General features: G+C 42.7%; 3 protein-coding genes across 3 annotated transcripts in view; 1 reads left to right on the forward strand and 2 right to left on the reverse strand.

Annotated features, from left to right (window-relative positions):
* Positions 1-214, reverse strand: part of NDUFA8 (NADH:ubiquinone oxidoreductase subunit A8) — a 5695-nt gene extending 5481 nt beyond the window's left edge. The window contains exon 1 of the mRNA XM_026657301.1: positions 77-214. Coding sequence (XP_026513086.1) covers positions 77-127 — 51 coding nt within the window. The 5' untranslated portion in view covers positions 128-214. The remainder of the gene's footprint in view (positions 1-76) is intronic.
* Positions 215-416: 202 nt separating this feature from the next.
* MORN5 (MORN repeat containing 5) lies at positions 417-17253 on the forward strand. The gene is made up of 5 exons (XM_024211160.3): positions 417-464; positions 1874-2021; positions 2593-2704; positions 3678-3809; positions 16634-17253. Exons 1-5 carry the CDS (start codon positions 418-420, stop codon positions 16711-16713), a joined length of 519 nt encoding a protein of 172 aa, XP_024066928.2. The 5' UTR covers position 417; the 3' UTR covers positions 16714-17253.
* Positions 17254-17349: 96 nt separating this feature from the next.
* The window catches only part of LHX6 (LIM homeobox 6), a 41271-nt gene continuing 33529 nt past the window's right edge, over positions 17350-25091 (reverse strand). Inside the window, exons 8-9 of the mRNA XM_024211159.3 lie at positions 23413-23516; positions 17350-21488 (exon numbers count right to left, since the gene is read on the reverse strand). Of these exons, the coding sequence (XP_024066927.1) occupies positions 21468-21488; positions 23413-23516 (125 nt within the window). The 3' untranslated portion in view covers positions 17350-21467. The remainder of the gene's footprint in view (positions 21489-23412; positions 23517-25091) is intronic.

A 25091-nucleotide genomic window follows, 5' to 3' on the forward strand; every position in this document is an offset into this window, starting at 1 on the left:
CCCCGGTCGGGGGGGCGCCACCAGCCAAGGGGTCCCCGGACCGGAGGGGAAGACCGCCCGTGGGCACAGCTCTCACCTCCTGCACATCGAGCTCCTCCAGCGAGGGCACCTCCAGCGAGCCCGGCATGGCGCTAGCCCGCGCGCCGGTCTCCTTGAGCTCCCCTTCGGCGCCCTCCCGGCACAGAGGCAGGCCCCGCGCCACTGGGCATGCGCCACCAGGTCTCGCGGAACTAGTGCGCATGCGCCACCTGGAAGCCAGCGAGAAGCGGGTCGGCAGCGGGTGCACTACGTGGGGGCGGAGCTTGTTCTCTGTCCCCGCCTGCTCCTCCCCCTCATGCCCCGCCCTCCGTCTTGTTACCATGGTGACAGTTTGCTGCCTAGCTGAGCCCAGGCCGCGGCGCGTCCCGGGCGGGCACCATGGAGGTCACGGGCAGCACCTACCTCGGGGACTATGTGCATGGCAGGTGGGGGCTGGGGTCGAGGGGGGATGGGCAGCCGTGGGGAACGCGGGGGCAGGGCTGGGCCATCACCCCACGGTGCTGGGCCATGACACTGTGTGAAATGCAGGGTGTGACAATCCCCCAGCGTGAACAATCTCTGGGTGTGAAAACCTCCACGTGGGGAAGCTCCTAGAGGCACTCCCCTTGCACGCCTGCTTGCTTGTGCCCGCAGAATTGCAGGAGTGGAAGTACAAGCCCGGGTTGGGACCTCCTTGGCAATTGGGACCTTTTAATGCGAGAGTGACATAGCTGAGGTCTAATCCTGCTCCTGAAACAGCTTCCAGTGGCCCTGGGCAAGTCACTTAGGGCCAGATTTCTAAAGGTGTTTTGGCACCTAGAGATGCACATAGGTGCCTAGTGGGATCTTCAAAAGTGTTTCATCGTCTGTCTCCCAACTCCCATTGAAATCAATGGCAGTTAGGCATCTAGGTGCTTTTGAAGATCCCACTGGGCACCTGTCTGCATCTTTGGGAGCCTAAATATCTTTGCAAATCTGGGCCTTAACTTCTCTGCATCACTATCTGTAAAATGGGGCTAAAGTTACCATGCTGGGGGATGTGAGGATAAACCGGCTTCGTGTTATTCATCACTCAACCACACTGCCTTGTTGGAGACACTGGAGAGTGGTAGGAGGAGTCTAGGACATTCCCTATTAATAATTGTAAATAGTGTACAAATGCTGCAGGAAATGATATTGGTGATTCATAGGTTAGACGCTTCCGTCCAATGCCACAGCCTGCTGATAGAGGGTGCTTTGCTGCTGTCGTCGTTGTCACATTTTGGATGAGATGTAAACCCGACATCTTATGGTTATTAAAGATTCAATGGCAGGTGGTTTTTATTTTTATTTTTTCCAAAGCTAGGCGTGTTTGCCCTATTGTCCTGGCCAAATTCTTAAAGGCTGATTCAATTTTGTTTCCCTAGCATTCCACTTGTAGTTCCTGTTGCAAAAGGTGTTTTCACATCCTGTCCTAAACTTTTGGATGATGTTGCTGGGACTGTTAACCCCCAGAAATGGCTGTGGTTAAATGGTGGGTACATTGATCCCTGTTTGTAAATGCAGTTTGAAATGCATTTGGTGGGGGTTGTTGGATGAAAGCTGCCTTGTAAATAACAGCCATTATTATCCACCCTTTCTCAGGGTGCTTAAAAATGGTTATCAGTTTTCTACTGTTCATAGCTTCTGATTTATATTAATTACTATCAATCTCCCCTTTCTTCCATTTGTAAATTTTTAAAATTATTTTTATAGCTGCCTTCCCCTCTAAACCAGGTCATTTTTTTAACCAGTAAGGCCTTCACCAGTTGTGGGGTTTTGCCTTTTTGGACATCTAGTCAAGTGTTCTTAAACAATTCCTGATTATCATTCACAGGATTGAAGGGAAAGGCCGCTACACTCTCCCAACTGAAACCAAATATAATGGCACAATGAAAGATGGAATGTTTCATGGCAAAGGAACCTTGTATTTTCCTAATAGAAGCAAATATGAAGGAATCTGGGACTGCGGAATATCGAAAGAGGTATTATATCAGTAGTCCTTTAGATGTGATGCTGAAGGCTTAGAAACATAGGAATAGAACACGAGGAGGTTGGAAGTTCACCTATGCCAACCCCCGCTGCAGTCATAGGAATCTGATTGGGTGGGGGTATGCCCATCTTATCTAAAAGCTGATCCCTGCTCTGTATCAAAAGAAAGTTAAAACCCCTTTGCTCCCAAAGGTTACTGCCAATATGCTTTAGGGGAAATTCTCCCTGGTTCAAAGACTGTACATTCAGAAATGTTTGTATCATGAAATAAGTGGAAGCTTTCAAATCACCTCCTTTCCCATTGATGGCTTTTTGACTCTCAATGTTGGCTTCCCCTATTGCATGGACAATAGCTATTTCCCACTGAACAGGGAAATGATTTGGTTATGGAATGTGGTTCTTATGGATCTGCAGGCATCATTTAAACCTGCACTTAAATGTGGAGCAAAACTGTATATTATTTATTCTCAGATAACATGCATCCTTGGTAATAGATATAAAAAATTGTTATTCTTCACTCCATTCATCACACTTATTAGTTCGGTACTTGAATTTGTTTTGCAGGGGAAATACACCTTTGCAGATGGTCTTGAATTCAAAGATAAAAAATGGCATTATTGTGATGGCTATGACAGAAGATTTTATACAGAAATCTGTTCCGGCCTAAAACCAGCAGGTACTGTGTTGCATTTGTGTCTGGAAGGATTTAAACCAACAACTATGTTTATTAAGAGAGATTAATTCACCTACATGAGTAACTTGGAGCAGGAATATTCTGGTTTATTTCAGAACTCCATCCACATGACACTAACAAATGTGGTGAATAGTCTCTTCTTGAGTGATCATGTCATGAGGGCAGGACATTTGTTACCTAGCAATTTCTGACATCTGATTAAGCTTTTTATGGGTTTCACATTCACCGCATTCTAGACATATTTTTATTACAGAGAACTGGGACATAAAACAAAAAAAGATATATTATCTTGCACTCATAATTTTGCATAATGTTCTAAAGTACCTGAAAGAGTAACAGAAATCCACTAACAGCATGGTACATGAAATGTGTGGCTTGAAAATGACAAATTTTGAGTGGATATGAAAATATATACTTACTTTATGTCCAGCCTATAAAATTTGTCTGTTAGACACATTTACTAGTTCATCTATGACTAAAAGGTGAAAAAATTATGTGATAATCACTGAATAATATATTGGCATAGTGAACTGCAGGCTTACTATACAACATTTGAACAATGACATGTCTCTTTAAGACATGGCTAGACTTTCTTGGCCTTATTTTGGAGTTTTCGCTGCATGTTCATAGTATTAGCCTTATGGGCTAAATCACAGGACTGTGAGTAGGGTAACCAAGATCTCTTCCTTTTTGTGCCAAACATTTTCTGGGTGGGCCGCTCTATGCTTCAGTTTCTCCATCTGCAAAATGGTCATAATAATTACCTACCACAGGAGTGATAGAAATCTTAATTTAGTAAAGTTTATAAAATGCTTTGAGATCTTGTGATGGAAAGTGCTATAGAGATGTAAAATAATATATATTTATTATCATTTTTTATTTTGATAAAAGAGTACAGTTGTAAAAAAAAATGGGATTTTTTGTTTTTGTAATAAATTATACTGTGTCTTTTCAGGTATCTCTCAGCTTACAAATTTAGATCCTCCCAGAACGATTCCACAAGGCTGTTATGACTGTGGTGATGGATTCTATAATACTAATACCAGAGTTGTCATTGACTACAAACTCAGGTTTTTGAGGAACGCAGGTATGTGTTTTATTCATCTGGAAGTACAGTGTAAGTTGACTTTGTTTCACATACATTCTATCATGCATGATTATAGCTGAAATTTAAAAACCTATATTCAAGTTCTGCAGCTACTGAACTAAAATATTTCAAACAACATGGATTGTTTGTATCAATTAGTTAATTCCAAGGAAAGTTGTATAAACCATCCTGCACATTATTTACGAAATTATAAGTGATGTTTTCACAGGCACATATGAATAAATGCATTTGATTCATATTTAATAGCTTTTAAACCCAGGCAGACTCATTCTCCATTATGATGCCCAGCAAGACAGTGTTTTCAAGATAGATATCTATCTTTTCAATGGGCTCAGTCCGGCAAGGTGTCAAGCTCTCTGCCCTGATCAATTAAGTATGTGCTTAACTTTAAGCATGGGAATAGTCCTTTTGATTGCAGTGAGACTGCTCACTTGCTTCAAATTAGAGACATATTTAAGTGCCTTGCTGGATTGTGTCAGTGCTTGGGGAAGGGATAGCTCAGTTGTTTGAGTATTGGCTTGCTAAACGCAGGGTTGTGAGCTCAATCCTTGAGGGGGCCATTTAGGAAACTGGGGTAAAAATCTGACTGGGGATGGGCTCTGCTTTGGGCAGGGGGTTGGACTAGATGACCTCCTGAGGTCCCTTCTAACCCTGATATTCTATGAGTCTAACACTTGCAGGATCATGTCTGGATATAGTGTTGTGGGAGGGGAAGAGGGGAGACTAAATGAACTGTGGAGGTATCATATACCCTCTAGTACTTAGCCTGTTTCATAAACCCTCAATAAATACTGATTTAGATTATTACAAATGGCACTAATCCAAAATACTAGAGTGGGCCTACTGATGAGTAAGATAAGTAAAATGCTTTCCAAAAACACAGGAACCTGCACAGATTAGTATATGCGGGAACGCCTAGGAATTCAATTTATTGTTTTTTAAATGTATGCTTTGAACTCATTGTCCTTAGCTACATTTGTTTCTATAGCCTACAGATTGTATCAATCGATATTCACTAACATCACATCATAGAATGCAGTCTAACGAGATAATTATAAGTAGAATATGCAGTAGATTATTCTGATCTCTTTTCTATTAACATTCCTTTGAGAATCCAATACTAGCGTAAAGTTAAATTTGTCAACATGGGTGTGAAGGAGGAATGTATCATGTAGCCATACCCTTCCTCTAAGAACACGAACACAATTGAAAGATCCAGCACTTGTTCGACATCAGAGGAATGTTGACTTCCCCAAGAGAAATAATTCAGGGCACAAGGCCACTGCAGTTAAAAAAAAAACAGCTGTAGGCAGAAGAAACTGAGGAAAGAGGCTGGAATGACAGGGAACAGATCCAGAACTATTCCTTTAAAGGTTGGTCAGGAAAAAGCAGGAAAACCTCCAGGCTTCTGTCCAAGTCTTGAAAGCATCAAAAGCAGATGGTAGGAAGCATTCAGGAAGCTCTTACAACAGCTTGACAGGTTTAGCCAAATGACACCATCTTCCTCAGGTCTGGGAGTGGGATTTGAGGATACTCCAGCCCCAGCCTTTCACCTTTGTTTGTTGTGAAGCCGCTTGCTTCATTGCTGATTGAGCTAGCAGGGAAAGGAGGCACTCTGCCTTTAGCACTGACTCTCCTGCCAAACAATCAATGAATCAAAACATCTTTCTAGCAAGGAAAAGAGAAGGCTCTATTTGAATTTGTTGCAGTTTGCTTTTCTTTAATGCAATGTGTGTACACAGAGTATCATAGAGATTCCTGCCTCAGTTAGCAGGACTTCAGTTTCACAAATATCGAGGGCCGGAGGCTCATTTACATTAAGGCCCCTCACTGCCAAGTGGTGCAACAGGGCCCTAGTGTAATTGAGACCAGGTCCAGGGTGCATAATGAAAACAATGGTTTCATTTCTCCTAGTGTTACTAGTCAAGGATTTCAATTTTTTAAAAAAGATTTGCAATTATTTCTCAGTTTATAAACCATTTCTTCCTGGGGAGGTATACTGAAAATTCTGTAGTCTGTTCATGTGCTTTTTGGATCTTTTCTTTTTTTCCCCAATATCATCTAATACACAAAATTGCAGACATAAAAAGAACATGCAGAAATACCTATTTGTGAGAAGAAATCCTGGTCACATTTTTCAATCAGTCATGTTGGAGTTAGACCCTGCTACTGCCGCTAAAGGAATATAGCCTTTGAGAACTCATACTCCTCACACCATTTTTATTGAGTGGCCAATACAAAGACCTGAAGATGAATATCCAGAGTTTTGCATCTTTCAATGAAAAGCATAAAATATGAGATTTTAGATTTGCTGTCAAATGGAGAGCAAATTCCAGGGTTAAAGGAGAGCTATGGCATTCTGGGAGTGTAGACACTAGACACCATAGTTTTCAAAGAGAAATTACAGTTAGAAGTAGAAGTCATTCCCTGCTGAGGCGGTGGAATGAAAGGGAATAACTGAGTGTTACTAGCAGCTCTGCCCCACTGATAACAAAACAAAGATGTTTTTGGTGTAATATGCTTCCCTTCTGCTTCCGTCCTCCTGATGCTAACTTAACTGGTGCAATCCCTGCTCCTGCTTCTCCTAGTCTGAGATTGATTCTGCTTTGCTGCCTGTTCTTCATGCTCCTCCTCTAGGACTTAAATGTTGCATAGGCCTTGGGGTTGGCCCTCTGCATGTGGAATTGCACCTGATGTACCTTTGTCTCTTTATAGAACATTAGAGAGGAGGGCAGAGAGGAGACAGAGACAAATCCTTCTCTCACTTACACCAGTGTAAATCCAGGGTAGGTTCATTGAAATCAGTAGGTTAACTATGGATTCACTCATGTGTAACTAAGCAGAATTTGGCCAAGAGACTCAAGACAGGCTATTATTTATTGAAAGGAAAGGTTTTTTTAATGCTGGAGTCACAAAGCAGCCAATAATCAAGTTATGATTTCGACAAGCCTAGAATCTTGTGACTTAAAGGAAAAGTCCCAGAGTGCTCAAGTGCAGAGTTTCTGAGTAAATTATTACAACCAGCAGACGTCAGAAGTCAGGTGTATTATTTTATTCTGTAGTTTAAACAGCTGTATTTTTAGAACATCAAGAGTTTTATTACATGTCACTAATATGACTCTATAGTGAAGGTTGAGATGGCACTTTAATTCTAAGCCTCAATAATCACATGCTTGCAGCTTTCTCCTAACATTACCTTGGGACTGAAACTTCTCATGCTTGGTCTGAATGACCCTGGAAGTGAATCATCTTGGAAAATTTGAAGAAATTCCATTTATCCCTTCTGGATCATCCAAGGACAAAATCCATTCAATAAGTGTGTGGCTATCCCTCCCTGTCGGTATCTGAGGGAGGCCACGCCCCCTCACAGTTGGGCCACTGTTCAGGCAAAGTTTACTGGGGAATTAGCAATCTCTCAAGCGCTGGAGCCCTCTAAGCAGGGCCAGACAGCAAGCCATCCGGGGCTCAGGCTCGGCAGGGCCACAAACAGTCTCGGGGCTCGGGCCCTCAGACAGGGCGGCGCACCAAACAGTCTGACGTCCTAGCTCTGGCAGACAGCAGACAAACGCAGGCCCCTTGGCCTAAGGTAGGGAGGCTGTCACCCCAGAGGTGGGGTTGGCAGCAGGAGGTAGGGGGACCCGGGCCCACCCTACTCCACCGGGTGCCAGCCTAGGGCCCTAACAGTGGCAGATGGTTCCATCACTGAGTCAGCGGGGATCCAGCCAAAACACGCTGACCTGGATTCAGGCAACAACACAACTGGACTAAAGTCTGGTGTCCCTGGGCTATTTCCTACACTCCCGTCATTGTGTACCTGTTGCTCGGGGTTGTCCTCCATCTCCCTAGGGTATACAGCTAATGGCAGCCCCAAACAGCTCCTTGGCGTCCCTGTCAGCAGGCAGCTCTGGCAGCACCTCTGGGTCCTTGGCGCAGAGTAGGTCTCTGTTGGGCTCGTGCCCCAGCGACGGGCGGGAGTCGTCTGTCTCCTCCGGCGGCTCTCGCCCAACTGAGCTGCCTTTTATACTTCCTGTCCTGCCCTTCTGCTTCTGGCAGGTCAGGCATGAATGTCATGGCTCCACCCACCCAGGGGTAGGCGGGGGTTCCTCCCCATCAGTCTCTGAGGAACGCCGTGCACCCTTCTTGTCTTCAGGGGTTTTGTCTTACAACTAAGATGTGGTGTGTACAGAGTACTCAGTGAGGAATGTGGGCTTTGCTTTGTCTGAAGAAATGTAGTTGAGAAATAAAGCCATAACTATTTGAAAATCATGTGTTACTCATGCACAGTGTATTACTTTCCATACCGCTCTTAGCAAGTACCAAATGTGAGCAGATGTTTGTGTGCTCAGTCTCTCAGCCACCGGTGACTCTAGCTGACATCAGAATTGGTAGAGGGGCGAGGACTTGGCAATCTTGCAGACCTATGGATCTTTCTAGATATGAGGCAGCAAGTTAAACTTAAAAAATGGTTCTACTGTAGGAAAAGAAGTACTGTACTTGCTGTACATCATTCTCCTCTGTGCTCCTCTGATGTTGCCCATTCTATTGACGTAGGTAGTGGGTGAATGCTCTGATTCCAGACTAGCCCCTGGTCATTGCCTAAGAATCTGCGAACTCTTTTGGCAGATGCTCTTTGCAAAGGTATAGGAAAAGGAAAGCCCTTCACCACAAAACAGAGAATAATATTTTCATTCTTCGACTGAACTTAGCTTCCTAGTGATTTGAATGTCTACTTATAAGACAAGATTATTTAGTAATTTATATATTTGTTTCTTGTTTATTAGATTTAAGATTCTGAATGTAGATGAGCTCTAGCTCCTGTATGTTGAAACTCTTAAAAGCTCTTCAAATAATTGTTCTATGGATACTTGTTAAGCTAAAGAAATCAGTTTTGATCGGCAATAAAAGTTCATGCTATTTCAAGTGCAATGCTACAGCTATTTGCTGTTGTATATTTAATCATTTTGAATTATATGTCGTGTAAAAGATTTTAGCTCTGGGGCATTTGCCAGATGGCTGATTCTGCGTTTCACACAACAAAAGAAATAATGTTTTTGTAAAGCTCTGAAAAATTGTTGGTAATCAGTATATTCTTCAAGGAATGGGATCCAGACCTGTTTGGAAAAAAAAATAAGCTTTTGCAGAAATTAATTTGACGTGCTTAGTCTTTACCTCTGGGCTCTGAACAAAACAAATTGTGTCTATTGTTTGTGGATTTTTTTTTATCAATTTGACAAATCCAGTGAATTTTAAATTTTACATATTTTTGTGACAAATGCAGTTTGTTTGCAATTCATTGATCTCTCTGCTTAGGGCTGGCAAACTTACTTCTCCTGAAAAACAAGCGAAGACAGGTGAAGAAAAAGTTGTGCTCAGGTCTGTACATACATATAGATAAAGCCAATAACCCTTGCTCACACAAGTAGTCCTTATGAACCTGAGTAGCCTATTGCTTTTTTTCCCCAACAGCTAAAACCGTTGTCCTTGTCATCTCCTGCCTTGGTTGCTGCTCACTCCTCTTTCTGAACTATCTGCTATTCCTATCATTCCAGTCTAATCCCACCAAAATGCCATAGCAAAAAATAGTTTACTTGTCGGCCATCTGACCAAGGTGCTCCCATTGCTTCCCTTGACCTCAAGGTCTTGCTTAGTTTTACTTCAAACTGTGTCTTGGATCTTGTCTCCTATTATGTTCCCTGATGTCTCCTTTCCCCACCCTTCTTTTATTCCCATCATTTATCTTCTTCTGTGCTGCCCCACATTCATGCTAATCTCCAATGTCCCACTCCCCCACCTTCCAAAACCCCCACTTCTATGATGGTTCTATGATAGAAAATATGGAAAATATTAGAGGGACAGAATATTTGTTATTATAAACCCCTTCCTCTGGGTCTCCTAGTTCATCTCATCTTTCTGTGACTGTCTTCTAAACTGTAAGCTTTTGGGGGCAGGGCTTGTCTTAAAGTCTGTCTTGTGCCTAGCTGATAGACAGCATTTAACAAATAATGCATATCAATTGACTTTCAGTGGGATTTCATACAGGAGTAAGGGTTGAGGAATACCACAATCACATCTTCTGCAATACTAGCAAGAAACTTACCAAGTACCATGTTTATTTAACTCACTTATTTACCTTAGGAACAAACTGCTCATTTGGGCGGTGAGAAGGAACCCAGACATAGGAGAGCGGGGAGAAGATTGCTGGGATTGATACTGGGGACTGCTGTGGGGCCAAGTCAGGGGAGCTGAATGGGAAGATTGGGGGTGGGGAGGAATTCAGTGTGTTTAACTTATAGAGAAAATACCCTAATCTCATATAATGAAGTAGCTGTGTGCCTGTCATCACCCTGATCACTTTGGTTGTATCCCTTTCCCCCACCCTTCATTGGCCTTGTCTTTTGAGATTGTATGCTCTGTAGTACAGGGACTGTGTCTTCCCTGTGAAAGCATCTAGCACATTTTGGACACGACTGCAAAATACATACTTATGTCTTCCTCACAGCAAAAGGCTGTGCAAGCTACAGCTATAATTGAGAGCTCTATGCTAGATAACCTAGAGAGCATTTTTAAAATTAAATCTGGCTTCTAAGTTTTACTAGTCAATTTACCCCATTTAATAAAGCAGTTTATTAACCAGTATGATTAGCCCTCTCTACTGTAACTAGCATGGCTAACATGGTGTTAATATTAATACATGCATCACATTACTAAATCACTGCAATCATTTAAACAACTGTAGCCTTTGCTGATATATTGTTCATTGTGGTTTCCTGACCCTAATATAATTGTCGCTTTGAAACTTGTGAAGGTTTAAATTCCAAATAGCAGCATGCCAAGAACAACAACTTTGTTTGTGTGTTAGCCATCCCATTGCGAATCCACTTAGAAAGTTTTGACCCAAACAGTATAGGGGCTTGTGTTCAGCTATACAGTACATGTGAAAACAAGTTTTGTAGGAGATGGAAAGTTCATTTTGAGGCCATTTTGGATTTACGCAATTAAATGGAAATGGAAGGGTGAGAGTTTGCGTGTGGAAGTAAAGGTTAATTGGATACATATTTTCCATTTTCTTGCCAGCATTGATGTTGTTGAGATTAGGTGTGGCAAGGAAGGGGGTGCTGGAGATTTTTGGGGAGGGGCAGTAGAGGTGATGGCTGTGATGCCATCACAGATGGCTATAGTTGTGGAATGGAAGAACACGATAAACTGCACCAGGGGTGACGGGAGGAGTCAGGTATGTGAGACAATGAACAGCTGTTGTTATTTACGGAGCACTGAGAATATGCTTGGCACTAACATAGATTAGAAGAAGACATAGTTTCTGTTCCAAGGAGCAGACAATGCAAAGGCCCTCTTTTGCAACCTTTGCTCAAGGCAAGTAGCTCTTACTTATGCTAGTAGTCACGTTAGCTTCAGCGAGACAGCTCTTGTGGTTAAGGATTGCAGGATCAGGCCCTAACACAGATGCAGACAATCAAGTTCTAACATATAGTATGTATAAGGGAACAGTGCATGGCTTTCTCCTTGTAAGAGTCACCAAGTATTAATGCCTTGGGAGATTATAGAAAGATCCAAATAGGGTTAGTAGAGTGGTGGAGGCCTGTTGTTGGCTTGTAGCAGACTGGAAGGTAGAGTATTGCAGTTTGGATCAAAAAATAAAAATACATAGAAATCATTTAAAAGAATCAAATGATGTATTCCAATGGCTCATCTAGCAAGATCTCAGTTTGCCTCAAGACTTCAACTTCAGTATATCTCATGCAAATTATTAGATTTCACAACTTTAGAACAACATAGCATTTATTAAGCAAACTTTGCCTCCTTGGATTTTATCAATGTTTTCATACAAAGCAATTTCCTTTATTTTCAAAATTTGAACATGAAAGTAGCCCATTTTAGCAGAATATATTTCCTGAATGTATATTCTACTGAGGCCGCTGAGGAAAATGGAGAAAGAATAAACTTTTAAAAATAAATGAGCTGAAATAAAATTCAGCACACAATGTGAAGAACCACATACTACCTAATTGTGCCCAGGATGATAATTTACAGTTGATTAAAGAGTTTGTATTTAAAAAAAAATTTTTTTTTAAGGAAAATTACTTCTGAAGGTGAAGATGTGCTTAGACAATCATATTAACATATTCAAACAATTGGAATTTGTAAAATAGTAATTACAACAAGCTATCTGGTAGCATTAATCAAACGTCAAGGTTTAATTCCATTTTAAATATTGATGAAATGTGATTCTCCAGTCTAACCCTGGTGTTGCAGGGTTATGGAAGCCGCCAGCGACAGAAAAAGGGGAATGTGTAGTTAACAAGCAGCTGCCACAAAGAAGGATCGGCATCTGTGATTTAAATTGTTAGCTGCACAGTCAGGTAGAATGTAAAAAGGGTAGTCAAGAGGCTGTTAAGTCCATTGCTGCCAATTATTAACAATCAGGGAGGAGCTTTAAGACTTGTTCAGTACAATAAACCCAGTTTGTCTTGTTTCAGGGGTTACTACTGAAGAGGTTGCAGCTGCACTGATTCAAATAGCCCTAAAACTACAGTAATTATCAACCAGTCTTCTTTAGCGTGGCAAAAGTATGTTTAACCATAGCTTAACTCTTTACGTTCTAATATTTCTCTGCCTCTTTACACATAGCTAATCCCGGGAGCCATTCTGATCTATATTTTTGTGGTTCCTCTAGCTATCCTGAATAGGATCCTTCATTTTCCCTTACCTCAGTCTAAGGAATATGTGTGTGGTGCCCACCAGTTGGATAATAGGCCTGGAGGTTCCAGATATTTTGCTCAAGGTCTTTCATTGTGGATATGGAGTCCCTGTTCTTTTTTGTGGCTCCCAGTGCATTTTACCCACCTTCCAGGGCTGCAGCCCCATTGAAGACAATGATTAGAAGTCAGTGGGACAGTGAGCGGGAGTGGAAGTTTGCAGACAGCGCCTTGTCAGCTCACTTCCACTTTCTTTTCCACTTGGGTTAGTTCTCAACTCTGTATGCAGTTTTCAGCAAGTTTTTCTCTTTTTAATGCAGCTCAGCTGGGAATAAAATATTAGGAGACATAAGAAAGGGGATGGAAAATAATACTGAAAATATGCCAGCCTCTGATACACCCTCACCCAGAAGAAAATGTTAAGTTCTGGTTGCCCGCTGTCAAAAAAGAAAGAGGTGTCGTCCGTGGATGAGTGATGAATATGATCAGAAATATAGAAAGGTTACAGTGGTTTTGTTTGGAGAAGAGACAAATAAGAGAGGACATGATAGAGGCATACAAAATGACAACGTATAGGTAAAGTAAATCAGTTGCTCCTATATATCCTTTTCCCGTAATGCAAAGCATGGAGACATGCAATGAAAATGAAAGGCCGCCAACTTAAAATATCCAAAGAAATGCTTTTCTACACCATGCCTAGTTAACTGGGTGGACGCATTGCCACAAGATGTTATTGCAGCTAAAAGCTTAGGAGGATTCTAGGCATAAGTCAATATCTAAATGAGAGTGGGTAGGAAGACGCTTTCCCTGTGTACAGATTATTGCATAATTCTTCAATATGGGGTTTCTGGCGTCTGCCTTGAAACAGCTGATACCGGCCACGGTCAGAGACTAAAACCTGGATTTGTAAGCTCTTTGGGGCAGAGACCAGCTTTTTGTTCTTTGTTTGTACACCACCTTGCACAATGGGGTCCTGGGCCGTGCCTTGGGTTCCTAGACACCACAGTAATACAGATAATCATAAATGGATCACAGGTCAGCTCCAGTGGAGTAATTGCTCTATTCCTCTGAATGAAGCAGAGGGTGCCCTAAGGTAGGGCAATGTGCTGTAGTCCCTTCACCAGACAGGCTCTTCTTTCTATTCAAAGTGTAAATTGGTAATAACGGACTCCATTGGGACACCTCCTTACAATTCAGCCTTTGTGAAAACCGTACGTAGTCTTTCTCAATGCTTATTTGCTGATACTTACTGTGCATAGAATCAGATCGCTGCACGAGCTGAGCTATGGTGGTATTGGGCCTGGATCAGAGACTAAAATCCTTAGAAGAAAAGGCTTAGGTGCATGTGGTCTATTGAAAAATGTTTCCTTCTGCATCAAGCTGGATGGACCAGGCTCCTGTTGAAAACTCATGAACTAAAGTCAAAAACATCTTGTGCCTTTCATATTGGTCAGCTGAGCACCAGAATTCCATGACCAATGCAGATTCGTTACCAGGAAGGCAGTTTGCTCACTTCATGGAACTCACCTGAGCAATACGATCCTTATCAAAGGAAGCAATGGATACAAGTGGTGTTTAGCACGTGGAGTTTTTGATTGATTACCTCATTTTGACAGAAACAGACAATTTAATTTTCTTGCAATTATTACAAGTCCAGAGTAACAACTCTTACATCGAGGAGGTACATAATCACATAGACACTAACAGTCTGGACACTATCTAGCTCATCTAAATACTTCATGGCCTCATCTCCATAATATCGGAACATCTGGAGTGCAGAAATAGAACTTGACATGCAAAATAATCACAGCTTGCACATGATTTATTGATACTCCCTGTCCTGGGCTCTGGGACCCTCCCCCCTTGCAGAGTCTCACAGCTTCGACTCCAGCATGAACCCAAACATCTACACTGCAGTTTTATAGCCCCATAGTCCGAGCCCTGCAAACCCAAGTCAGCTGACCTGGGCCAGCCATAGGTGTTTTATTGCAGTGTAGACATACCATAGGGGCCAACTTTGCAGTCCTACTACAGCTTTCAGTGGGATGTGTCTACCTAAGGACTTCAGTGTCAGACCTTAAACAAATTCAGTGTTTTTTCTCTTCTTTTTAGTCATCCTTTTAAAAAAGTTATTCCAGTGGTGCTTATTTTCTCCTGGCTTATTTCCTTTGAGACAGAAAGAAAACACTGTAATTGTGTGTTTTATTAATGTCGCACTCATGCCAAGGAATAGAGCAAAAGATGTATCCTGTACCTGCTGAGGTGGACAAAAAAGAAATATATCCACTTGGGGAATTTTATCAAAATGACATCACTGTATCATGCATTACAGCAGTTAAAGCACATCTACAGGCTAAACTAATGAAAGAGATCATGGGCAATACAGCAGTCTTTTCCACAGCCCCGTTCATAGCAGTAAGCTTTTACAAAACATCATCCCTGAGTGTGGAATTGTGAGAGAGGTGACAAGCACAAATAACTGCTGTGTGTATAATTAGTAACTGTGTGTGGAAGAGTAACACACAGTAGTGTGCTCTTGGGGGAAACCTCCTCCGATTCACAAGCATCTCTGACTGCTGTTTGTAAAGGGGGTTGTGACAAGTGCCACCATTTCGACTTGAGACAGAAGCCTGGGCACATGCGTTGGTTAAGTCTACATTCACCAGTGCTCTAGCAGGGCTCAGCATGAGCAGCACCCCACAGGCCGTGAGTGCCTGCACTTGTTTCACTTGACCATGAATGAAAAAAGATGCTAAGATGGCAGGGAAAAAAGGAAAGGGAAACAGAGAAAGGAAAAGACAAGAGCAGATAGGGTTTGATCCAAAGCCCACTGAAGTCAATGGGACTTAAGAACAAACCTAAGATTTTAGTGAAAGGGCACCTCTTTGCCATACACCCTTTGTTTGCTTCTCTCCTTCTTAGACCAGCACAGCTGCATTTTTATGACTTTTTAAACTTAAATGTTGCTATATGAACATAATAAAGGCCCAACTCATAAGCAGCCGTCTCCCTTCAGAAGCTGATTCCTCACTAGCAACGTTTCTTTTTTTAATCTATAATTGACAAGGTCAGTGGTTTTTACTTTCAGGTAAGCATTGCTGATGACATTGCTACAAAATCCTCGACATTTGGAACCAGGTTGGTTAGAAGCACAAATTGCAAACATGGATCAGAGTTTGTAAAGATGACAGTAAACAGAAGTAGCTCTGCTACAGTATGTTTCATTTGAATACGAAACTAGATACTGGTACTGTTTAAAGCAATATCATTCATGTTTTTATCTGATCTACTGCACAGATTTTTTCAATCACCCACACAAGTAAAAGCCTATCAAACAGGTTTTTCAGACAGGCTGTTTTAGTCCCTTCAACGGAAAGACCCTAATTACTACTGTTTATCAAGTTATAATTTTCTGTAATTATTCAAAATATTTCTATTCACGCTTTGCTGGATAGGTGTTTTCTCCAAATGGTTTTCACTTTTCACATTGTCTCTGTACTCGGAGAGATGACAACATGACAGACATTGAATAATTGTGGGAGATGCAGAAGATTGTCTAAAGTACTTCCATCAGCTGGTACGTCAGCTTGTTGCTATCGGGTATAATGTGGCATTTTTGTATAATGATGTTGGAAGAAGAGCTGTAAAAAAAATCCAGATGAACTGGGGCTTTGACTCTGGACGTTTCACCAATTGCAATTTTCATAAACTGACACCAACATCAATAAAGTTTTATGTCCTCATTTAGGTCATTTACTGGTATCTACTGTAAATGACCATGAGACCAGAAATTATACTATAGACAAGGAAGTGTTACAATTTTTTGCACAAGTTCCAAACAGTTAATTTGATCAAGTGGCCTAATGATCAGATCTATTACCATAAACCCTGTATCGCGTCCTTCTGTTATAGATGTTTGAATCTTGGCAAATGCCAACAAAACTGTACACAGGATCTGTTGGCTAAGCAAGAAGTATTTTAAAAATGCATTTATTCCTCAAAGAAAATACCCTTTCTGATCTGGACTCCTCTATGCAAAGAGCAGATCTGAATCTGTAACATTTGACAATTTCTTTTTCTCTCTTTCAGATGATGATGAACATGAATGGATCATTCGCACCTGTCGGAAAGGCTGGGATGAAATAACTGGATTTAAACCTAAACAGTGAACACAGCTTTAGCTTCTACCCTGATTTTGGAAAACATCATTTGATTCATCCTTAAGTCTGAATGTCTTGGTGGATTTAGATCAGTCCCTACCATTATGTGAATGTAGTTTTATAGCCTTTGTTAGCATAATAAAACTGGAACCATCATTTAATCAACTACGTTCACATGAAGCCATGGAAATAAGCTTACTATACTTATCCTAATATTCCTGAGAGGTGTGCAGTGTAGTAGGCTCAATATATACACGTGACGTTATTAAGCCTTAACATACAAACAATTTACAAAAGAGACTGCCTCAAATTCAGTGCTGAAGGCATTCAGCTCCATTTTAGCATTTTTTCCCCAGGTCCCAGTTATCTGTCTGGGTGTATTTCTTTACCCTCCTTTTGCTCAGTACTTTGATATTGACTGATCATTGTAATAATGTACACCAGTTATTCTTTAATGACTAGTTTGCTAACTAGGAAATTATATCCATTTACCAGGAACATTTGTTGAACTCTAGTTTAACAAAATAATAAAAGAGAAAAACTGGGTGGGTTGCTGTTTCATTAGTAAGCCAGAAAATATTTTAAAATCAAATAAAATGGAATTACATCATTTTCTTGATGTAAGTGCCAGCACTTCTACTTGCATGAACTTTATTTATTACACAAATCAGACATTTACAAAGCACAACATTAAAAGTATGTAACAAAACAGACATTGGTTTTACAAAAAAGTGCTTACAATTTAGTTTTTGTTTTTTCAATAAATACTAGTCTTGACTGTCCACTCATTCAAAAGGATTTTTTTAACCATTGTAGCCAAGACATGTGTAATTGCAACATGCTACAACAAAATGATCTGCTTTCGAAATAAAATTCTGAGAAGTGTTTATAGTTGGCCTCATATTACAAGGTCTGAATATATCAGTGACAGCAGTAGTGCAGGATTTAACCCCCGCCCCGAGCATTACGTTGTGTAAGCATCATTAGCTAGGGCATTGGGGTTAACCAACATGAGCCAAAAATCAACAATGTTTTGGGAATAAAATTTTAAACCACTCCATTTTCAGTCCCTCCCCCATCAGATTTATTTATCATATTAAATTCTAGTGGAAAGTTCATCTTTCACTGGCTAACCTCATTGGGTTTAGTCTATAACATTTTTTGTAAATAGCCATTGGAATACTGTAAGACACAGAATCTGCAGTACTGCACCATAACCCATTTGGCAATTACTGAATAACCTAAGTAAATGCGAAGGATTTAAAAAAAACAAAAAAAATCTACAGAGAGGAGATGAATGCGAATAACCTGAGATAAGGTTTTGTTCAATGGCAACAGTCAATGTGAAATGCATTGTGAAACAAAGTATTGAATAAATTAGAGGATTTCTTACTTTCTTGGTACAGTTGAGTATTTTCCATACACAATAGTTTAGCTCTAAAACTGCACAAGCTGAATTGCTTCCAGTTCTTCCAAACAATTTGGGCTTAATACATCAGAGTCTGATTTCTGCAAAGCTGCTGTGGCTACTTACTGAAGAGATCTTCCTTGAGCATGAGTTGTACAGTGCAATACTCTCTACACGGCTAGTGGTGACTCCACTTACACTATATAGATTTGGTCAGAAATGTCTACACATTAGCCCTGTGCTTTGCATTCTGATCCTGTCAGTGGTAACAGTTAAAATAACTTTGATGTACAGTACATATTACAAGTCAAATTTGATCAGTAACTAAGTAGTTGTTTAGCAGACATATTCCGCAGTCTCCCGCTCATAATGCTGCTGAGACAGAAGAGAAATGCATCAAACCTTTGTCTCCCTCAATAAAACCGGGTTGTGGAAATCTCCGTTACCATGGCGTGTGGGGTCAAGTTACAGTCTGGAGTCTCATCCTCACAGTCTTAAACTGAACATCTACCCATTACTGTATTACACTAGTTCCACAACAAAACAGTCATTAGAATGAGCAAGCAGAGATGGGGGAGAAAGTGGCCCTTCCAAGCAGCATGTCACCATCAATGCCATTTCATGTGGACACAGACCAATTCACTACAACCTCGCTGTAACACATACCAACAATCTGAATGCTCAGCTACAGCAAACAAAAGGCTGTTGCCGTTCTCTCGCTCATTGTTACATACAAAAAGAAAAGAAAAAAATCTGGCTTATCATTGACTGAAAACAGATGCAAATTTCTACCAGTCACCTCCTCAAAGGAGCAATAACACTGGTTCTGGAACAACATTAACCAATCGGATCACAGATGCAGATGGGCAGACACCAGTCTCATGATGGTTGAATTCAATGGAAACTATTATTAATCTTTCAGGAGGTGAATAATAGTATTTTATGGACTTCTAACTTCATCTGCCCTTTCAAATGTTCATTTAAAGTGTGGATAAAACTTCTAGCTGTTGGGTACACTTGGCCTAGCTGAATTATCAGAACAATGAATATATGCAACAAGACATATTGACTTGTTATTTCAGCAAATCTCAAGATGTGTTTTTGCTCAGTTACTTCTCCGGTCAATAGATCTTGATGTTCACCTCAACAGAAGTCCATAGCTGCTCATTATGCAATTTACTTTGCGAAGTTACTTGGGTGAATACCTCCTCGCAGTGAGCTAGACCCACATGCCCAGAAAGCTTTGCTCTAGCAAGATAATGGGGTACAACTAGGGAAAGTGCTGCAGTGCTGGAAATACTCACTGCCTAATGGTAGTGTGATGGCTGCCATCTTGACTGAAACTGGAGATTGGACCAGGGACCTCCAGAGCTAAAAGCAAGAGTCTCTGCAGCTTGAGCTATAAAGCCAGGTTGTCTAGCTGGTGGACTCAGCCTCTGCAGATCAGGCACAGAGCGGGACAGGTCTCACACACTGATGGGTCACATTAGGACCTCACATTCTTGGAAAAGCTGCCTTCAAATCTCACCAGCAAGGTTGGCTGGAGCACTCACAGGAGAGTGAGATTTTGTTAGGGACCAAGTACTAATTTCAAATATTGTTTACCTTTTATTATTACTATCTAGGAAGGATCTTTGCAGTGTTTCTTTCCTGGCTCGGGACCGGGTTGTTGAGCCCTTACTCAGTGGTTGCAATGAGACTGCTTGTGAGAGTAAGCACTCACCAGAATGGGGTGAGCGCTCCACAGCCTGGCCCTTTCTGAGCTGTCATTTTGAATTGTGGCTTAGAGCATTGGGCTCTCACCTCAGTGAGCATGAGCCAGGAGTAGCTGGGAAACACCGGACATGGGGCACAACATAAAGACCGAGGTAATCATAAAAAAGAAGCTGCCAGATTTATTAGCATGGCCTTTATCACACGCTGTCCTTGCCTGCTGCATGAGCTCAGCCGTCGCTTGTTCCTACTGGCCCCGTGTGCAGTTTAAACTAGTTAGTTTCACTAACTATATAAAGTGATCTCTTAAAAGTTACAGGCTTGATTTATGCACCACTGGGGCAGGGAAGCAGGAACTGAACCCCTGGGGCCAGCAGAGGCTGATGAGCGCTGGGGGCTGTTTCACAGGAATCCCTCCATCAGAAATTCCACCAAGTAGGGACAGCTTTGACTAGCTGCTGGGCCACCAGAGGAGTCCAGCTAGTGGAGGCTGCATAAGGGATATGCTGAGTCCTACCCATTCTCCTGTTGGACAGTGCCCGTTTTTGTTTGGATGTAGGCTAGCTACACCACCAGTGGAGCCCTGGTGTACAGAGACCTTGTGACCGTTCTCACTGGCTAAACTTTTGCTGCTAGGGTCTGTGCCAGAGTGACTCAAGTCCTATGTATTTAAGACACAACTTTCATTTGGAATTTTAGTAGCGAAATGTATCGTTTCCCAACCCCAGTGGGCGCAGTGGCCAGCAGTCTGGTGCAGATACGCTCCTGGGATCACTCATTCAGGAGTGAGAAATGACTCCAAGCAAAAGGCTGCCAGGAAACAAAGATGTGGCTGATGGTCCTTGGGATGGAGGTGTGTCTAGCACGCTGAGGGCAGGAATGACAGTCAGGAACCTCTGAGCACTAAGCATGGCCGTGACACCCACTCCCTTTGTGAGCTTGGGCAAGTCATCAGCCTGTGTCTCAGTTTTCCCACCTGTAAATTGGGGAAAAGGAGATTTACTTACCTACCTCATGGGGAGAGTTAATGGATTAGTGGTTCTAAATCTCTTTAAAGATGAAGGGCCATATTTCTGGCTGGCATAACTCTATTAACTTCAGTAGAGTTACAACCAGCAGTCAATCTGGCTCAATGAGTGCTAAGTGGCTGAGCTAACGGGCCTGATCCAGATCTCATTTACACTAATGTACATCAGGCAGAACCTAACGGAATCAACAGTGTTACACTGGGGCAAGTCGGAATCAGGCCCAAGTACTTTGCTCCCTCCTTTCTCTGTATTGTTAGGTAACAATCAATACCACCTCTGGCTCAGCATGTAATGATCTTTTCCTGTTCCATGATGCTGGAAGCAACGATGAAAGTGCAGTAGGATCACTAACTTGGGCTGTGCATGGCAATGCCTTAGGGACTCATTGTCATTCTGCAGGTCCACAAGAAACAAGCGAAAACCATGACTGTTGGCAGTGCTGCTGGGAGGCAAGAACATTGGCTATCAGATGCTGTCGGTGCGAATAACAGAATGCTGAATTGACTTTCTCCTGCGTGACTATCAAAGTTGCCTTCGATTGAACACCATGTTTCAGCGACTGAGGGGCAGCGGTGGTGGGAACGCTATGGACAGATGAGGAAGAGTTCGCGCCGTCAATATTGAAATAGGATGACCTAGTGGGAAAAAGGTTAATGGAGAGTTAGCTACTTACAAAGACAAGCCAACGCCTCAAGAGAAACATGTTTTCAGGGAGCAGTGGCAGTCGTGTTTCCCAGCTGGAAACCAGCGGCTTGCTCAATCAAGGATTTTCCCCATCAACCAACTTTTAAAAAAAATAAAACACATGGTTTGAACTTAAGCTTTAGTGACCCTTTCTACAGAATAAAGCCACTTCTTGAAAGAAGAGTTGTCTTGTGTAGATCAGTGTCAGGAACAGGAGATTATGGGAATACCTTAATAGCAGCCTTCATTTAAATGAACTTTACACCCAGGGCAGATCTTTAGCTGTTCAATCATAGTACACCTTCTGCAAACTTTATGTCAGTGGTTATTTTGTTTGCTCTATGGAAGCCTCTCACACAGCCAGTCACTGAGGTGTTTTGTTTTTGAAGAATAAGATCAGGACTTTAACCAATTTATTTTTGTCTATCTACTCAAAATAACAGAGCAGCCTGGTCCCACAGTACAATCTGAGTGTGTGCACACATGCCCCTCTTCACTGCAAATGGAACCAGGGCCCTAGGTTTATTTGTGTAGGGTCCTCCATCATTTTTAATTGTCAGTTGAATCCTATTCCAAACCACATATTTGGAAAGAGACATCACTTTAAAGTGACAAGGTGGGGGAGGTAATATCTTTTATTGGACCAACTAAAAAAAGATATTACCTCACCGACCTGGTCTTTCTAATACCCTGGGACTAACAGGGCTACATCACTTCCGAGTGACTGTTTTAAAAAGGTAAGTATAGAGGGGACAGCCCTGTACCCTCAGCGTCTGATCCTGAGACATTTCTTAAGCAAAAAGCAACAGAGAGTCCTGTGGCACCTTATAGACTAACAGATGTATTGGAGCATAAGCTTTCGTGGGTGAATACCCACTTCGTCAGACGCATGCAAGTAAGTTTAAGTGGCAAGTAGTTTAATTGAAACCAGTTGCAGTACCGGTACGAGTAGAGTTTGCGTGTGTAAGGGCATCAGAACTGTTTATCAAAGAGTTTGATAATCCAGGGTTGCCAAACAAAATACTGAACACTTAGAAAGGACAGAGCTCCATGTCTTCAGGAATGGGTGCTGAAAGCTGAAACCAACGGGAGCTGAATGCCCCAGGCTTCTGAAAATCAACCCACCATTGAATTGCCTAAATAAAGCTTAGGAGCCTAACTTTAGACACACGTTTTTGAAAGTCTTGGCAGGAGGTAAAATGTTTATTTGAACAGTAAGCCATACACCAGACATGGTCAGTGTTCAGTTGAACCAGACTGGTTCATATCCAGTAGTTTTCTGTTATTGTTTCGAGACGCAGTAGCCTAGTATTTAGGGTTGGAGTTTTTTGGGGTTTTTTTTAAGTGATGCCAGAGTCTCCAGGAGAGTTTCTCTTTCACGTTAACTCATGGAAAACTGAAAGGTCAGTGGATGGCAAAGGCCCTCTCTACTCAGAGTCAATGTGAATGCCCCTTCACCACAAACCACATGGAAAGCTGGGTAATGAAGCATGAGAAAATGCTCATTACTACATGGAAAGGGGAGAGACCAAACGAATGGGTGACGGTGGATCAGGCAGGACGAATCAAAAGACTTCAATAACTCTAAGTGCAACAGCCCAACACATCACAAGAACACCAGGTGCTGAAAGGTGTACGGACGACAGATATTTTGTCAGTGGTTGGTGAGTAAATCCAGGGTCACCAGCCATGGGGACAGTAGGGATGAGTTGGTAGCAGCTGGGGAGATATTTGGATGAAGCAGGGATGTTTGGTGGCACCAGGGAACAGCTTTCATCTGACAACAGGCAGCACAAGGCTGTGGCAATGATATTAGACACAACTTTACTACAATTAATGCTTGGACGCCAAGCCTGGAACAGGGACTACATTTACCTTCTCACCCCTATTAGATAGTGGTCCTTCCATGTCTGCTTTGAGGTGCACTGGTGGAGCAGTGTAGGGAAGTCTACAGTGCACTTGCCCACACTGTACCTGACCTGTGAATGAGAAGAGGGCTTCAGCCTCTGTGACCTTCAATCAATTATTCTTTGTGCCAGAACTCAATTAGCTGCCATTACGCTATAAATAACACCCTCCCTCTAGGCTAGGCAGCCAGGATACTGAGCAAGAAATTGGTCGGGACTGAGCAACAGGAGGAAGGTAAAGGAAGAGTAACTTGTACATCCTTGCTTTGTTTCCATCATGCTGATACTTAAAAATTAGCTTCTACCAAGATGCATATGGATCGGGGGGGGGGACGGGACCTTCAGATTTTCTTAAAAGCAAAATGATCCAGTGTAGTCATTGTACCCACCTGAGCAGCCCATTAATGAAATGGGTGTTCTGGGACCCACCATACACAAATGATTAATCAGCACTTAGAATGATAGGAAGAAAACTGCTGATCCCAGTCCTGGGAACAAGACCACTCAATCTCCAAATTACACGGTCATTAGCCATCATCCCCGATTTACAAGGAAAATGGAAGGAGGAAGAATGACCAACAACGTAAAGCCAATACGGTGACCTCAGCTGAGGATGAGGGATTCTATCGAAAGAGACCCTAACTAGGACTTCTCCTTTATCCGTTCCCTTCTCCACCTCTCGGATTCTCTCCACCACAGCTGGCATTAAGCTCTTTGATCTGCTCGGCTGAATAGATGCTTCAGAAAGCCCCAAAGGCCAGAGTTTTTTCAGGGGCCTGTTCTCTATAGGGAATCAGGACCTCCCCGACCATGGTCCACAATTAATAAGACATCAGACCCTGCAGAGAAGAGTATCCGCACCATTTGTGCGCTGTACATTCACAAGGAAGTTCTTGATAGCGGGTATCTATGCAACGGCACCATTAACTTCTTTGAACAGAGCTTCTCTTGCTACAAAGCCCTTACTTTCCCCAGCGGTTGGGTTGCCAATTTTCTACTCGCCCAAAACCAAACACCCTTGCCCCGCCCCTGCCCCACCCCTGCTCTGAGGTCCCGCCCCCACTCACTCCATTCCCCCCCCTTTGTTGCTCACTCTCCCCACCCTCCCTCACTCGCTCGCTCGTTTTCACTGTGCTGGCTCAGGGGGTTGGGGTGCAGGAGGGGGTGAGGGCTCTAACTGGGGGTGTGGGCTCCAGGGTGGGGCCAGAAATGAGGAGTTCAGGGTGCAAGAGGGGGCTCCAGGCTGAGATAGGGGGTTGGATGCAGGACGGGGTGAGGGGTTTGGAGTGCAGGAGGGGGTCCGGGCTGGGACTGGGGGTTGGGGTGTGTGTGGGGGGGTGAGGGCTCCAGCTGGGGGTGCAGGCTCTGTGGTGGGGTCAAGGATGAGAAGTTTGGGGTTCAAGAGGGAGCTCCGGATTTGGGGGGCTGAGGGTTGGGGCACAGGCTTACCTTGGGTGGCTCCCGGGCAGCAGTGCAGCAGGGCTAAGGCAGGCTCCTTGCCTGTCCTGGCTCCCCCTGGAAGCAGCCAGCAGCACGTCCGGATCCTAGGCGAGGTGGGGGTGGGCCATGAGGCTCCGCGTGCTGCTCTCGCCTGCAGGCACCGCCCCCAGCTCCCATTGGCCACGGTTCCTGTCCAATGGGAGTGCG

This window comes from Terrapene carolina, unplaced genomic scaffold, assembly GCF_002925995.2.
Source record: "Terrapene carolina triunguis isolate 2854851 unplaced genomic scaffold, T_m_triunguis-2.0 Scaffold238, whole genome shotgun sequence".
Classification (NCBI taxonomy): Eukaryota; Metazoa; Chordata; order Testudines; family Emydidae; genus Terrapene; species Terrapene triunguis.